Raw genomic sequence first — 14040 nt, 5'->3', positions numbered from 1 at the left:
GAAGCACAGATCCTTTGCCTCCCCTGTTCCTTTCACCTTTGCTATCCCTTCCCCATCTCTGCACTTGTGAGAGAATACTACTGCATCCCCAAAGAGCAGCCATAGCTAATCACAACCCTTGGAAAGATACATGCTTGGACTAGATGCAATGGTGGACTTCTGCTGCTGGGGCCAAGTGCGGATGTAAGTGGAAAAGTAGCAAAGGGAAGAGGAGCAGGGAAGGAAGAACATCTGTTGTTTCATGGCCATGTTCTCACAGTGTTGCAGCTCTGGTGTGGTTTAACTTAACATCCAGTTTAGTTGCAGTTTAGAAGGAAATTCGTCACCATTTTAATATGCTGAATGCAAAATGGGATAATGTCTTGCTTTGTTTCCATGATGCTTTTAAGTAAGCGACCAAGTTGGTTGTTGTTGTTGTTTTTCTTCCTGGGTGCAAATTGGATACTGAATGTTACATTCAATTATTAGTCAGCTGAAGGGAGCATTAATGGTTCATTTGGGGCACTGTGTATTATGAGGATGGTAACAGTGTGAGGATCATATATTTTTCGGACATTTTGGGAGCTGAAACTATTGTACCACAATCCTTTCATTGGACTAAATCAGGAAACAGTCTTAACTGCAGAGCAATAGCAGCCTTTTGCTTTATAAAGACTATTAAGTTATAGCTTGGTGGGAGTCCATGTGTGAGACAAGAAAAACATATAAGCTGAACAGCTTTAGTTTTGATGTGGGGAATTTGACATCCAAACTATTAGAAGCAAATGTTAGGAAGCAGCAGACTTTATTAGCAAACTGCATTCTGAAAAGTTTCCTAGAGCAAATGCAGATTTCTTGAGAATTGGACGTTGGGGAAGATTGACTCTTGATGGCATGCATTATGTTTGAGGGTCTAATCCAGATGGGTGTTTTTACAGAATAGCCATGGACATGATGAACATAATAGATCAACCCATCAAGGTGACAGAATGGCAGCAAACATACACCTATGACTCAGGAATCCATTCTGGAATGAACACCCAAGTGCCATCAGTGAGTAGCAAGGGCTTGATGGATGAAGATGACCTCTATGGCAAGCAGTACACCATTAAGAAAACTACTACTTACAGCCAACCTGGATCGGGGCAGGCCCAGAGTCAAGGTAATATTTGCTTTTATTTGATTAAGTGCACAATTTGTTTTTATTCCATAAAGAAACTAAAAACAATGTCTATGCTAGACCTTGTATTTTCTAATGCACTGGAAATAGAAAGTCCAGAATTCCCAGCTCCCTAGATCATGCACTCCTCTATCACAAGATTATTAGTCTGGGAAAATATCCATCTTAAAGTAATGTGGTCTTTGATCAAATCACAGTATGCCAGGGGTGTCAAACTCAATTTCATTGAGGGCCGTATCAGCATTGTGGTTGCCCTCAAGGGGCCGGGTGGGTGTGGCCTGGGTGGGTGTGGCCTACTGGGTGGGCGTGGCTAGAGTGTGTATGGCCTACTGGGTGGGCGTGGCCAGCTCTACATCGTTCGCATCAAGGGTGCCTATGGGGGCCTGGGCAGGAGTGGGACAGATCTGAGGGTCTCTGGCAGGAGGAGGGTCTCTGGGCTAGGGCCAAGGCAGCGGGGGCCGTTCCCTCATTGTTTCCAGGATGGCTTCGCAGGCCACATGAAACCACTTCACGGGCCGGATCCGGCCCCCGGGCCTTGTGTTTGACATGTCTGCAGTATGCCATAGTAATATTGCTACACTGCAAATTCTGTGCCATTTAGTTTAGTTCACATTTAATTCTGTTAACTTAAAGTTATGTGAGATAACAATTTTACATTATATTCAAGTGGTTATCAGTGTGAATGTAAGAAACATTATTTAATCTGCATTAAAACAGATACTATAGTCTGAAAGCTATCTGGTACGCAGGCCTATCTTTTGCTTATTTTTGTTTTACCGGCTTATATCTACTACTATTTTTTTTAACATAGACTCTGACTACAATATTGAATTGTTATAACCCACTATTGAACTGTTGGTCTATAACTCAATAGTGATTTTTAGACAGAAGAGTAAAGGTAATTGTCGTAATAATTCCTGAATCCTGACTGTGTAGAGCTTGTTAAACCAGTGTCTTTGAAATTACTAGCACACCCTTTGAAGTTAACACTTTTGCTTTGGTCAGTTTTTAATTTTAAAGAAAAGATTTAGAACAGGAGTGTTAAACTTGCGACGTCACGTACTTTTGTGACGTATCACAATTTTTTCCCCCATTGCTGGCAATGGGGTGAGCGCAGTTTCGCCATGATGCATCTGGCCCATGGGCCGGCAGTTTGACACTCCTGATTTAGAGCCACATCATGTATGCTAGAAGCCACTGATATAAGTGGTTACAATACAGCTATTAGCTTAGAAAGGAATAATAATCTGCCTCTTTGTCATTTATCAATGTCAGTCAACTTTTAGAAATGATCCTCTATTTTATGAATTGGGAGATCTATTCTAGACTTAAGTTCAAATGTGGTCATGACACTTTTCCTAAGACTTAGCTCACTCTCTGTAAAGTGAAAAAAAGCCCATGCAAACTGATTATTTCAAAATAAAGTATAGAAACATAAAAGTTTTCCAAGCATTACAAAAGTAATCCAGAGAAGTTTAGGATGGTTTTTTTTATTATTACTGCTTCTTGCTTTCCTGGGAATCAATATCTTCAGGTGTAAGCAGAATATCTTGACTGTTGAAAAAAAGGATTATGTTTTTGTGATTGAGTAAAATGATATGATCATGTGCAACCATATTTTGGAAGATAGACGAAAGCTAACATTAAAATGATTCACTGTAAGGAATCCCTAATGCCAAGGATAGCACAGAGATGAGTAAAATTTACAAACATTTCATATTGTATATTGCAAGAGCAGGGAATGCAGCAGAGAAAACATTTAATGAGAAACAATAAAAAAATTCAGGCACCAAGAATAGGCAAATGCAGGCACCAGCTTCTTTATAATGTCTCTCAGAACTGCAAAGAAATTTAGGTTGCTGCAAAAACTTAAGATTTTTCACTCCAATCCCTCCCTCCATCCTTCCCTCTCTTTGTGTGTGTGTGTCTTTATGTGTGCATGCCTGCACACATATTTTTTTCAGGTCCTTATGCATTCTAGTTCCCATTTCCCATCTCACTTTCATGTTTTTAATTAAGCAGCTTTGTATTGCAGCTGCCTAATCATGCTGGTTAATTAACACCAGCCTTATCTCTTTGCTCAGATGTGAAGTCACCTATACCTCATAGAGTTGAAGCAGCTCCAGGAACTTCCTAATATGATTGTCAAAAATTCTGATTAGAGCTTTGTCTTTAATCCTATCTTGTCAATCATTCTTGCAGCGGAATTGGAGTCCCAACTTGCAATGACCCGTGCCCAGCGTATCCGGGCAGCCATGTATCCAGAGACAGCTGAAGACCACACACTTCTAATGACTACCCAAGTTGAGGGGCAGCAGACAAATGTACAGCGATTGGCTGAGCCCTCTCAAATGCTCAAGTCAGCCATTGTGCACCTCATCAATTACCAAGATGATGCTGAACTAGCCACTCGTGCTATCCCTGAACTCACCAAACTGCTGAACGATGAAGATCCGGTATGGCAGTGCAGTTAGGCCCTTAGTGTCTCAGAAGGTTTCTGGGGGACTTAATAGAGCTAATTGCTTGATTTGCTATGATTTTAAGCATTGCTAATGCTTCAATAATCCTATAATATACATAAAGTGATACTTTCCATGGAAATGCAAAGAAGCTGCAGAATGCATTGTTATCAGCCCAGAAGAACTTTGATCTTTCTTCGTATTTATCATGTACACTCAAATGAAAGCTCTGTTATTTTTTTAGAGAGGTATGGTTTGGAGGGGTTTAAAACAATTTTTGCTTCTAATGAGTAAGATTGTCATTTTGAATATTTTTGAACCTTGTAATTTTTTCCATAGGACTCAAAAAATGTTATCCAGCTCACAAAAACTGTTCCACTATTCAGAATAGGAGACTTGATACGTGAACATTAACTATCAATTCATTCAGGACTCAGAATTTGGCTGCACACAATAATATGTGCTTTTTAATGCAGAATGCTCACAAAACTGCTTTTGCATTAGTTTGTTAATATTAGTACATTTGAGTTCGCAAATTCAAAATGATGAACTTTCCCTATTAAATCCTACATAGCTCCTGGCATGGGTGTCTAACATAACACCTTTTCTGGAGAGATTCTGCATGTTGCAAAAGGGAATGCCTTCTGAAGTTAGATGTGATGGGAAACAGTTTGACAGCTGCTATCCCTGTAAGAGGCTCCCTTTCTCTGGAACATCTCCCTCCTCCCCAAGATAAAGGTGACTCTCATGACCTTCCAAAGGCTAGTAAAATCTCAGCTCTTTGTGAAAGTTTCAGAGAGTGTGTTTGAATCATTGCTACCAAAATAAGTTTTACTGTTTTACTATGATGATAATACTAACCATCTTGTATACTAGGTAGAATTCCTTGGCTCTGAAGTAGTAAATTAATATTATAAATAACACTGAAAGATGGAATCTGGAGTTTAGTAGAACCTGATGCTCTGAAGAGTGCTGTAATAATTGTTCCATTCTACAACTTCCATTCCTCTTCTTCTCCCTCCAGGTGGTAGTCAGCAAAGCAGCCATGATTGTGAACCAGCTGTCTAAGAAAGAAGCCTCACGCCGGGCTCTTATGCAGTCTGCTCAAATTGTTGCTGCTGTGGTGCGCACCATGCAAAACACCAGTGACCTGGATACAGCCCGCTGCACTACCAGCATTCTCCACAACCTGTCTCACCATCGTGAAGGGTTGCTGTCCATCTTTAAGTCTGGGGGTATCCCAGCTCTTGTGCGCATGCTTAGGTAATGTCCTGGAGGTTGCGTCAAGAAGAGAAGATACAAGGTTTTTAAGAACTGTTTTGTCACGAAGTATTGCAATAGCTTTGCTTAAGCACTCCTTCTGTCCATTTTATTCAATATTATAGTTCATATGCGGCTTGGTGTAATTTGACCTTCTCTTTTAGGTTTATCTTTTTGAGCTTTGTTTATTAGAATTTTTCAATACAGTAAAATCAGACAGAATTAATGGAAGATTAAGGGGAAAATACAGAAAAGAAGAAAAGAAAACAGAAAATGTAGAATTATTTGTATGCTTCTTTCTATTGAGTAATTGATATCTTATTTTTCCTCTTCCTCTTTGATCTTTTTTAATGCCTAAATCAGGAGTCTTCAAACTTGGCCCTTTTATGACTTGTGGACTTCAACTCCCAGAATTCCTCAGCCAGTGTGCCTAGCCTAGCACGCTGGGTGAGGAATTCTGGGAGTTGAAGTCCACAAGTCATAAAAGGGCCAAGTTTGAAGACCCCTGGCCTAAATCAATAAGTCATCATTCTTTGCTTCTTTCAGTAAAAACCCATAAAAGTTTTCCAGTCTTTTTTTAAAAAGGGTTGTTTTTTTCTCTGATCAAACTGATCAGCTTTGCCATTTTCGCAAGCTCCATCCCTTCTTCCTAGAGTTTTGGACTAAGTAAGAAAAACCAAATGTACAGGTATAATATAGGTGGTACCTTGCTCAACAGTAGCAACTGTGAGAGGGATCTTGGAGTCCTAGTGGACAATCACTTAACTATGAGCCAGCAGTGTGCTGCAGCTGCCAAAAAGCCAACACAGTGCTAGGCTGCATTGAAGGATATAATCAAGTGTTAATACCACTTTACAATGCCTTGGTAAGGTCGCACTTGGAATACTGCATCCAGTTTTGGTCACCACGATGTAAAAAAGATGTTGAGACTCTAGAAAGAATACAGAAAAGAGCAACAAAATGATTAGGGAACTGGAGGCTAAAACATATAAAGAACGGTTGCTGGAATTCAGTATGTCTAGTTTAATGAAAAGAAGGACAAGGGGGGACGTGATAGCAGTGTTCCAATATCTCAGGGGTTGCCACAAAGAAGAGGGAGTAAAGCTATTCTTCAAAGCACCTGAAGGCAGGATAAGAAGCAACGGATGGAAACTAACCAAATAGAGAAACCTAAGAACTAAGGAGAAATTTTCTGACAGTTAGAACAATTAACCAGTGGAACAACCTGCTTCCAGAAGTTGTGAATGCTCCAACATTGGAAGTTTTTAAGAAGAGACTGAACAGCCATTTGTCTGAAATGGTATAGGGTTTCCTGCCTGGGCAGGGGTTTGGACTAGATGACCTCCAAGGTCCCTTCCAACTTTTTTATATGATGATGATGCTGTGCCAAAGTCTTAAGCTTTCCTGAACATGGTATATTTTGCATTGTCCCAAGCTTGGCTTTGCATGTGACTACTGCTTTGAAATAAATAACAAAGAAAATATCCCTATCTTGAAAATGCATTATTTTCAGTCCTTTACAACTATTTCCCAAGTCTGTCTCGGCACTACAAAGAACTGCTGTCTAAAAGTCTATTCAGAACACACTGAAGAATAAGTAACAGACTACTTCTTCACTGATTACAATATTAAAAATGTAAGCCTTAAAATCAGATTTTTTTAACTGGACTTTGATTTGTTATATTCACTTGTCTGATTTTCCTGAAACACGGTAACTGCTTCTATTACTACTTTATTTAACCTTTTCTCCTAGCTTTCATTGAGAACTATCATCTGATATGTTCATTTTGTCTTTAATGTAGGGCTTTTCAAAGCTTTTTCATCTTGGGACTTTGGGACCAAAAAAAGGAAGAAAATACTTAACATAATTTCCAACCGTGGCACTTTAGCATTTATTTATTACATTTCTATAGTGCCATATTTCTGGAGAACCCATAGTTTGCAGCTAAATCCAGCACAACAAATACATTGAGTAAACAATATAATAAATAAAAGATGATAGTAGAATTATTCAAATCATTAAAATCCTTACTCTTGCTGTTATGCTTATAATATGGCATCCCAGTGACCATGATTTTAACATCGTCAACTGAACATCAGAAGATGGGTATCATACAGCTTTCTGGAGGAAATCTCTTCCAGAGAGTTGGTGCCAAAATGAAAAAGTTTCTAACTCTCCTTTATATCTCATACTCATTATCACAGGGCTAGGGAATACTTAGCATTCTTTACAGGCTGGATGGTTATGTTGTACCTAATGTAGAGAATATTGCATGTGGCAAACTAAATAGGGCTCGGTAGTTCAAAAACAACACTTTGAAGTGTACCTAGTGGTAACCATTTCAAAACTTGCTTTACTGCTATTATGTGTGAAGAACATTTCTTTAGGAGTACTGGCCAAATTTAATATTTAATACACACGAAGGGCAATTGTTTAAGATATGCTGACATTAGCTATTCAGCGCAGGTCCAACAGGAAATTAACCTCTGCAATATTTCTGCCAGCTGTTCCCACAACTCTTCTGTCTCTCCTGTTCCTTTGCCAGGCAGATCTTGCTGCAAGTCCACACCCAGTTGGCACAAAATGGAGCTGATGAGCAGCTGCATTGACATGGAGGAGCTGGCTTTGTTGTGGGAACACAAGTCTCAGCAAGCTATGCCTGAGTCATACTCACTCTTGCTTTTTTCTTGCAGTAGAAAAGGTCTTACAAATTCCGTAGTTGTACCTCTGACACCACCATATTGGAACCCCCAGAAAATAAAAATAAATTCTTAGTGGCTGACTCATAATTGGATTAACTCTTTCACAGAACGCTATCATTGATTTCAGCCTCAGTTTACCTTGACAAATAGAAGGAAAATATATTAGAGGTGAGGGAATTCATAATTAAATATGCAGAAGTGTTCTGATTGCAAAAATCTATTCATTTCATCTCTTGCTTAGTAGCTTCCTATGCTGCTTCAGACTCAAGAAAAAATTCTGTGGGAAATTTAGGAGAAGTATTATTGTGGAAGAGAAACAGCAAAGTTTTCAGAACCTGGCTCATTTAGGATATAATAACAAAATCTTGAAAGCCTACTAGAGAATCTTTCTGTCCCTTCTTATATCAAACAGATGCAAAGTGCAGTCACTTTGGGTTCCTCCTCATGCCTTCTCCTTTTCCATTACTAAATTTTCATTTTCTTTCTCTTAACCTTGATGAAGGAATTCAAGAACAATTAGCTCCATGCTCTTCTATAGTACAAACATTCAGTTTGGAAACAACTTTTTCACAATTTAATGAAACAACAGTTTTATACATACTAGGTCTCAGATTTGATCAATGGCAAAAAAAGCATTACCAGGCCCTACTTTCAGTATAAATTCGAATAATTAAGTTTAGAAAATAATTTCCATGATCCTTAAACATGTTGGCTGGGTTGTGGGGATACCATATTGCTTTCTAATATACTAATTATTAGATTAAAAGAATTAGAGGTAGTCCTCAATTTACAAACACAGCTGAGCCTGGAATTTTGATCATAAGTCACTGCAGTTATAAGTTGAATCACCATGTGACCAGACTCAATTTTACTACATTTTTACAGTGAGTCACTACAGTTGTTGAATAAATTACCACATGGTTATTAAGTAAATAAAGTTGTAAGCCCAAACACAGTTTATTCAACAGGTCGTTATTTTGCCAGAAGATGGCAAAAAAGATTGTAAAACAATTATAAGATCACAGAACTCTGCACAGGTTGTAAATGCAAGCCAATTGTTACGGACCCAAAATGTGATCATATCAGGGTTAGTATTGAGTCATAACTTTGATGGTGGGTTGTAAGCAACTTGTATTGGGTCTTCTGTAACTGAACGTTTTTAAGTGACTGCCTTTTAAGTCAAGGACTATTTTTTGTTGTTGTTTTATCTGTACAAAATGCCATTTTCTTTAGCCTCTTTACTAGGGTTGATTTGCATTAGGGTGCATAACAATGAAGATAATTTTATCTTAAACTCTATGATGTCAGCTAACTTCAGTTGTAACTCATTCTGGCTGCAACACATACATGCATACCATTTGTTATGTGTCTTTAGTAACAAAAATCTTCTTTGTTATCCTCTCACCTCTCCACCCATAGCTCTCCAGTGGAGTCAGTCTTGTTTTATGCCATCACTACTCTTCACAACCTACTGCTGTACCAGGAAGGTGCCAAGATGGCTGTTCGCCTTGCTGATGGTCTTCAGAAGATGGTCCCCTTGCTGACAAAGAATAATCCTAAATTCTTGGCTATCACCACTGACTGTTTGCAGCTGCTTGCCTATGGAAATCAAGAAAGCAAAGTATTGACTTATATTCTATCCTTGAACTACTACTGGGGCTGGGGGGGGTGGGGACAACTCCAGTTCAGTAACTTAAATTTACCCTTGTTCATAGAATACAGGCAACCATCCCAGTATAGGCAATCACCCCTGTGAGACACATCACACCTTATGTATTAGTTTAGGCACACCTAAGAAGCAGGTCTCCTTGTTTTCCCAAGGAAGAGCTTTATTTTGGGAGTCATCAGCTGAAGACAGGAGTAAGGGAAAGTACATGAATTGCAATTATCTTGCCTTTGCCCAGAGAAATAAAATAATTCTATTCTCTGTGTTTGTGTCTGCAGCTTATAATTTTGGCCAATGGAGGTCCCCAAGCTCTTGTTCAAATTATGCGAAGTTACACCTATGAGAAACTTCTGTGGACTACCAGCCGTGTCCTCAAAGTCCTGTCTGTCTGCCCCAGCAACAAGCCAGCCATTGTGGAAGCTGGTGAGTGGTGACACCTGAGACAGAATTGGAATGGAATCTGATAAAGACATGTATGACTAGCTTATTATGTAATATTCTGTAGGCCAATTGCCTAAACAATAGAGTTCTTTATGACAATTCTGGGAGTTCAGGTCTAGCAAATAATTAGGTAGTTAAAATTAAGTTATGTACATTAATTTATCAATATTAGGTGTAAATATTCTTTCAGTAATACATGTATATGTTCCCAAACATTACAGTTACTTATGTATTTATTTAAATATATTACTCTGCCACACAATAAAACTGAACATTGGGTAAATAAATAGAAAATATGCATAATTTGTACACTTTAAAAAAGGATTAACTTTCATTACCATCAAAAGATAATTTGTTACATTATGTTGTTTCTTAAAAAATATATAAATGTTTTTCTACTTCTTTAGTTATAGTATAAGCAGACCAGTGATTAGCCATAAAAGTCTTGCTGATTACAGAACATATCACTAGTCATACTTTGCCTTGCCCTTAAAAGCACGACTTACATCTAGATTATTATAATGAGGTTATAATACTCTGAAGACATTTTTCAAACCATTTAAATTCCATCTTTCCCATTTTCTTTCTTTTGTTTTTGTTCAGCCATGGTTAATTTTTTGTCCTCTTTTCCAAAAGGTGGTATGCAAGCTCTGGGAAAGCACCTGACTAGCTCCAGTCCAAGACTTGTGCAGAACTGTTTGTGGACTCTAAGAAACCTTTCCGATGTGGCTACAAAGCAGGTGAACAGTGCTTTTCCCCCAGTCTCCTTTATTTAAACAATTCTTCAGCCTCAACCAGCCTTTTTTATCTGGTTACTTAAGATTTCTATTCAGTAACTCTTTTCTTGGAGACCTAATTAAGGAAGGGTTGTAAAGGGATTTATTTACCAAATATGTTCTGGCATATTCTGCTATTGAGCCTTCCCTGACTGTGTTACAGTTATTGAAGTAAAATTAAGGATTGTTTGCTCCAATAACTCTGTAGTGGTACTATCTTAGTGGCTCTGTCTGATGACTTCCTTATGTTGACCTAGCTTCTGTTTGAGGTAGTAATTCTCTGTGCTATTTATTGTCTTTAAAGGAGGGTCTTGATGGGGTCCTGAAGATTCTGGTCAACCAGTTAAGTTCAGATGATATCAATGTGCTGACCTGTGCCACTGGTACCCTCTCCAATTTGACTTGCAACAATAGCAAGAACAAAACCCTGGTGACTCAATCGAATGGAGTTGAAGCGCTCATACACACTATTCTCCGAGCTGGAGACAAAGAAGACATCACTGAACCAGCTGTGTGTGCTCTAAGGCACCTCACCAGTCGGCATCCAGAGGCTGAAATGGCACAGAACTCTGTGCGGCTTAACTATGGAATTCCTGCCATTGTTAAGCTGCTTAATCAGCCCAACCAATGGCCATTGATCAAGGTACAGCCATAGGGAGATAATAGCTAAGTATTTAAGGGTAGGCATAAGCATTTCTATTCTTTTTTTTTACCACAAGAGGCTCATATTTCTGACTTGAGCACATTTCTGAGGTGATCACTATGTTCAGGGAAGTATATCATAATTTTGGAATCTATACCCATCAGAATGCTTATTGGGGAAGTGATGATCATAGTGAAACTTCTGTGATAAAACTCCAGATCATGGGACAAAAATTATGGTTATTTTTTTTCCTCACAGACTTCTCTATGAAAAAAGAATCTTACTAGCACTAAAAACCTCTTACCACGTTGAATAATTGTGAGATGTAGTGGCTAAGTCTTTAAGCTGCAAGCCACGATAGCATTACTTTCAGATCACAGTTCAGAGGTGCAGATTAGGTAGCCTAAAGCAAACTTCCTTTTGCTTTCACCCAGACATTTATCTTTAATATGGTTTCATGATAATACCAGCCACGATGGCATGCATGCAATAAAAATTGCTTACATAATTTATGTAAAGTACTCTAAGCATATAATTGCATTTTCCCCCCCCCATAATGTTTAGGAGATACTATTAATGAGAATAGTATCCAAGAGGCTGGTAGAAGTTTGAGAATCAAGCTTCTTTTGTGGAGGAAAAGACAAAGCCAGCGTGTGAATAAGCCTGGATGGAAGGTGGGGGAGGATAATTCTGTGTGCTAGTCAGAGATGGAATTTTACAGTGATGCTCTTGTATTTTAGGTTTAATTTAGTGTAAAATATCCTAGATTGAACGTGTCTTTCCTTGGTAGACCCAAATGACAAAAATCACACGCCATAACTAATTAAACTATCTGAAAGCTTGTCCAGCTTTTCATCTACCAGTGTTTTGAAGACATGCCTTCTCCTTCCTGCTCACAGGCTACAATTGGCCTCATCCGTAACCTCGCTTTATGTCCGGCCAATCATGTCCCCCTACAAGAAGCTGCTGTCATTCCTCGCCTTGTCCAGCTACTGGTGAAGGCTCATCAAGATGCTCAGCGTCATGCAGCTGCAGGCACACAGCAACCATACACGGTAAGAGGGCCAGATCATGTCAGCTGGATAAAAGCAACTTCTATTTATGATCTTAATTGGCTTTAGAAGTTATTTATTTATTTAGGATTCCTGGAGGGTTAGTTACCCAACTATAATTTGAACTTGATGCCTTCTGAGATGGCTTCTCTGTCTGAAGAGGAGATCTTTGGTTGAAATGTTAGAAAAGGTGACAAGTTACCGAAATTGTCTATATTTGTCTTGATGAAGGGGGAAGCTATTTTTTAATGTATCATCTTCTCCTTTTTCATTATATTTTTATTTTCTATTTTTCCTTCATATTTTTCTTTTTTTTCTTGTTATGTTTTATATTTTTCTTAAATTGTGTTAGTTTTATTATCTATTTTAATATTTAATTCTTTTATTAAAATCATTATAAAAAGGAATGATGCCTTCCTGGGTATAGGGTGCTAGCCTAGGAATGAGCAGTACTGTTTTTCCATTCTTTAATGATTGCCTTATTTCTTCAGGATGGAGTAAAGATGGAAGAAATTGTGGAAGGCTGCACAGGTGCACTACACATTTTAGCCCGAGACCCTATGAACAGAATGGAAATCTTCCGTCTAAACACCATTCCTCTCTTTGTGCAGGTCGGAATTTCTGATTAGATGGAAGTTGTAAGGGAAGAGCATTCAAGGTTAAATGTGGGTAGGAACAGAGAGTTCAATTTCTCTCTGAAGTAAAATAGCGAATAGGTATAAAGATTGCTAAGCAGAACGTGAGAATTCAATCATTGTTTTTTGTAAACCAAGGCTTGTGACAGAATTGGGAAGCCCATGGGTTCCATGTGAGTTTCAGAATTATAATACCTAAGTAGATGGATAATTCCCAACGAGTAAATTTCATTTATTTGCTTTTCTGAATATTTAAGGTACCAAGGCTTAATGTCTATATATATATTGTGTTCATGAAAAAATTACCCATTTTTGATTTCTTATTTGGTGAGAATTCAGATATACTGGGTTAGGTTGATACCCATGACAATGCAGTGAGTAAATATTCCTTGCATAATGGCCCCACATTTGTCACATGTGATGATAAAATATAGAAAAATTGCAATACCCATGTAATAAATGTAATCATGATTGGCAAGCATATTCCTTAAAGTAGTTTTGTTAAAATTGTCAAGGTATTGCTTACGCTCCTCTCAATTTGCATTAGTTCTTAATAATTTCGGAATATCATGATTAATACTGACCTTCTGAAGGAGACAGGCACTGCTAATAGAAGGCAACTTTTTTGGACTTGTGCATAGGTAATTTACCAAGAGGGAACTAATCCCTTGCTTATACTTATTATTCCTGTTCATTTGGGGGAACAGCTCCTATATTCTCCAGTGGAAAACATCCAGCGTGTGGCAGCTGGTGTACTGTGTGAGTTGGCTCAGGATAAAGAGGCAGCTGATGCCATTGACGCAGAAGGTGCCTCAGCACCATTGATGGAGCTTCTGCATTCTAGGAATGAGGGCACAGGTAAGGATTATAGACACATGTCCATGTATACATGTTTTATCACCATATTATCACCGTAACTTAATTTAACCATTGGGTTTACAGTATGTACTTTTCCACAGTACCCCAGTGAAACTTCTTATATTTTCATACATTTCCAGGATTGAGAAAATGAGGTGAGGTGGAGGAATAATATAGTGTCCGGCTATTAAACTTACTACTGTTTAAAGGAAATGGATTGCCCTATATTGTAGTTGAACCATTTGGTAGTAACAGAATATCACCATCTAGGAGAAAGATTGTAAGTTAGTTCTAGTCCTTTTTAATTTAGAAATCAAATGATGTCCTCCTTTATATATTCATTTGTTAATGCTGGAGCCCAGAGACAATGATTTTTATTACAGCAGTT

At 38.3% G+C, this 14040-nt stretch overlaps 1 protein-coding gene across 1 annotated transcript in view; it reads left to right on the top strand.

Annotated features, from left to right (window-relative positions):
- Window positions 1-14040, top strand: part of LOC308678250 (junction plakoglobin-like) — a gene marked incomplete at its 5' end in the record, with an annotated part of 71015 nt that overhangs the window by 44744 nt on the left and 12231 nt on the right. The window contains 10 exon segments of the mRNA XM_081345318.1: window positions 918-1141; window positions 3362-3615; window positions 4643-4881; window positions 9001-9202; window positions 9526-9670; window positions 10325-10428; window positions 10769-11107; window positions 12007-12162; window positions 12651-12770; window positions 13502-13652. Coding sequence (XP_081201444.1) covers window positions 918-1141; window positions 3362-3615; window positions 4643-4881; window positions 9001-9202; window positions 9526-9670; window positions 10325-10428; window positions 10769-11107; window positions 12007-12162; window positions 12651-12770; window positions 13502-13652 — 1934 coding nt within the window.

Source organism: Vipera berus, assembly GCF_964194415.1.
Source record: "Vipera berus genome assembly, chromosome: Z".
NCBI classification, from domain to species: Eukaryota; Metazoa; Chordata; class Lepidosauria; order Squamata; family Viperidae; genus Vipera; species Vipera berus.
This window is presented reverse-complemented; position numbering and strand designations above follow the sequence as displayed.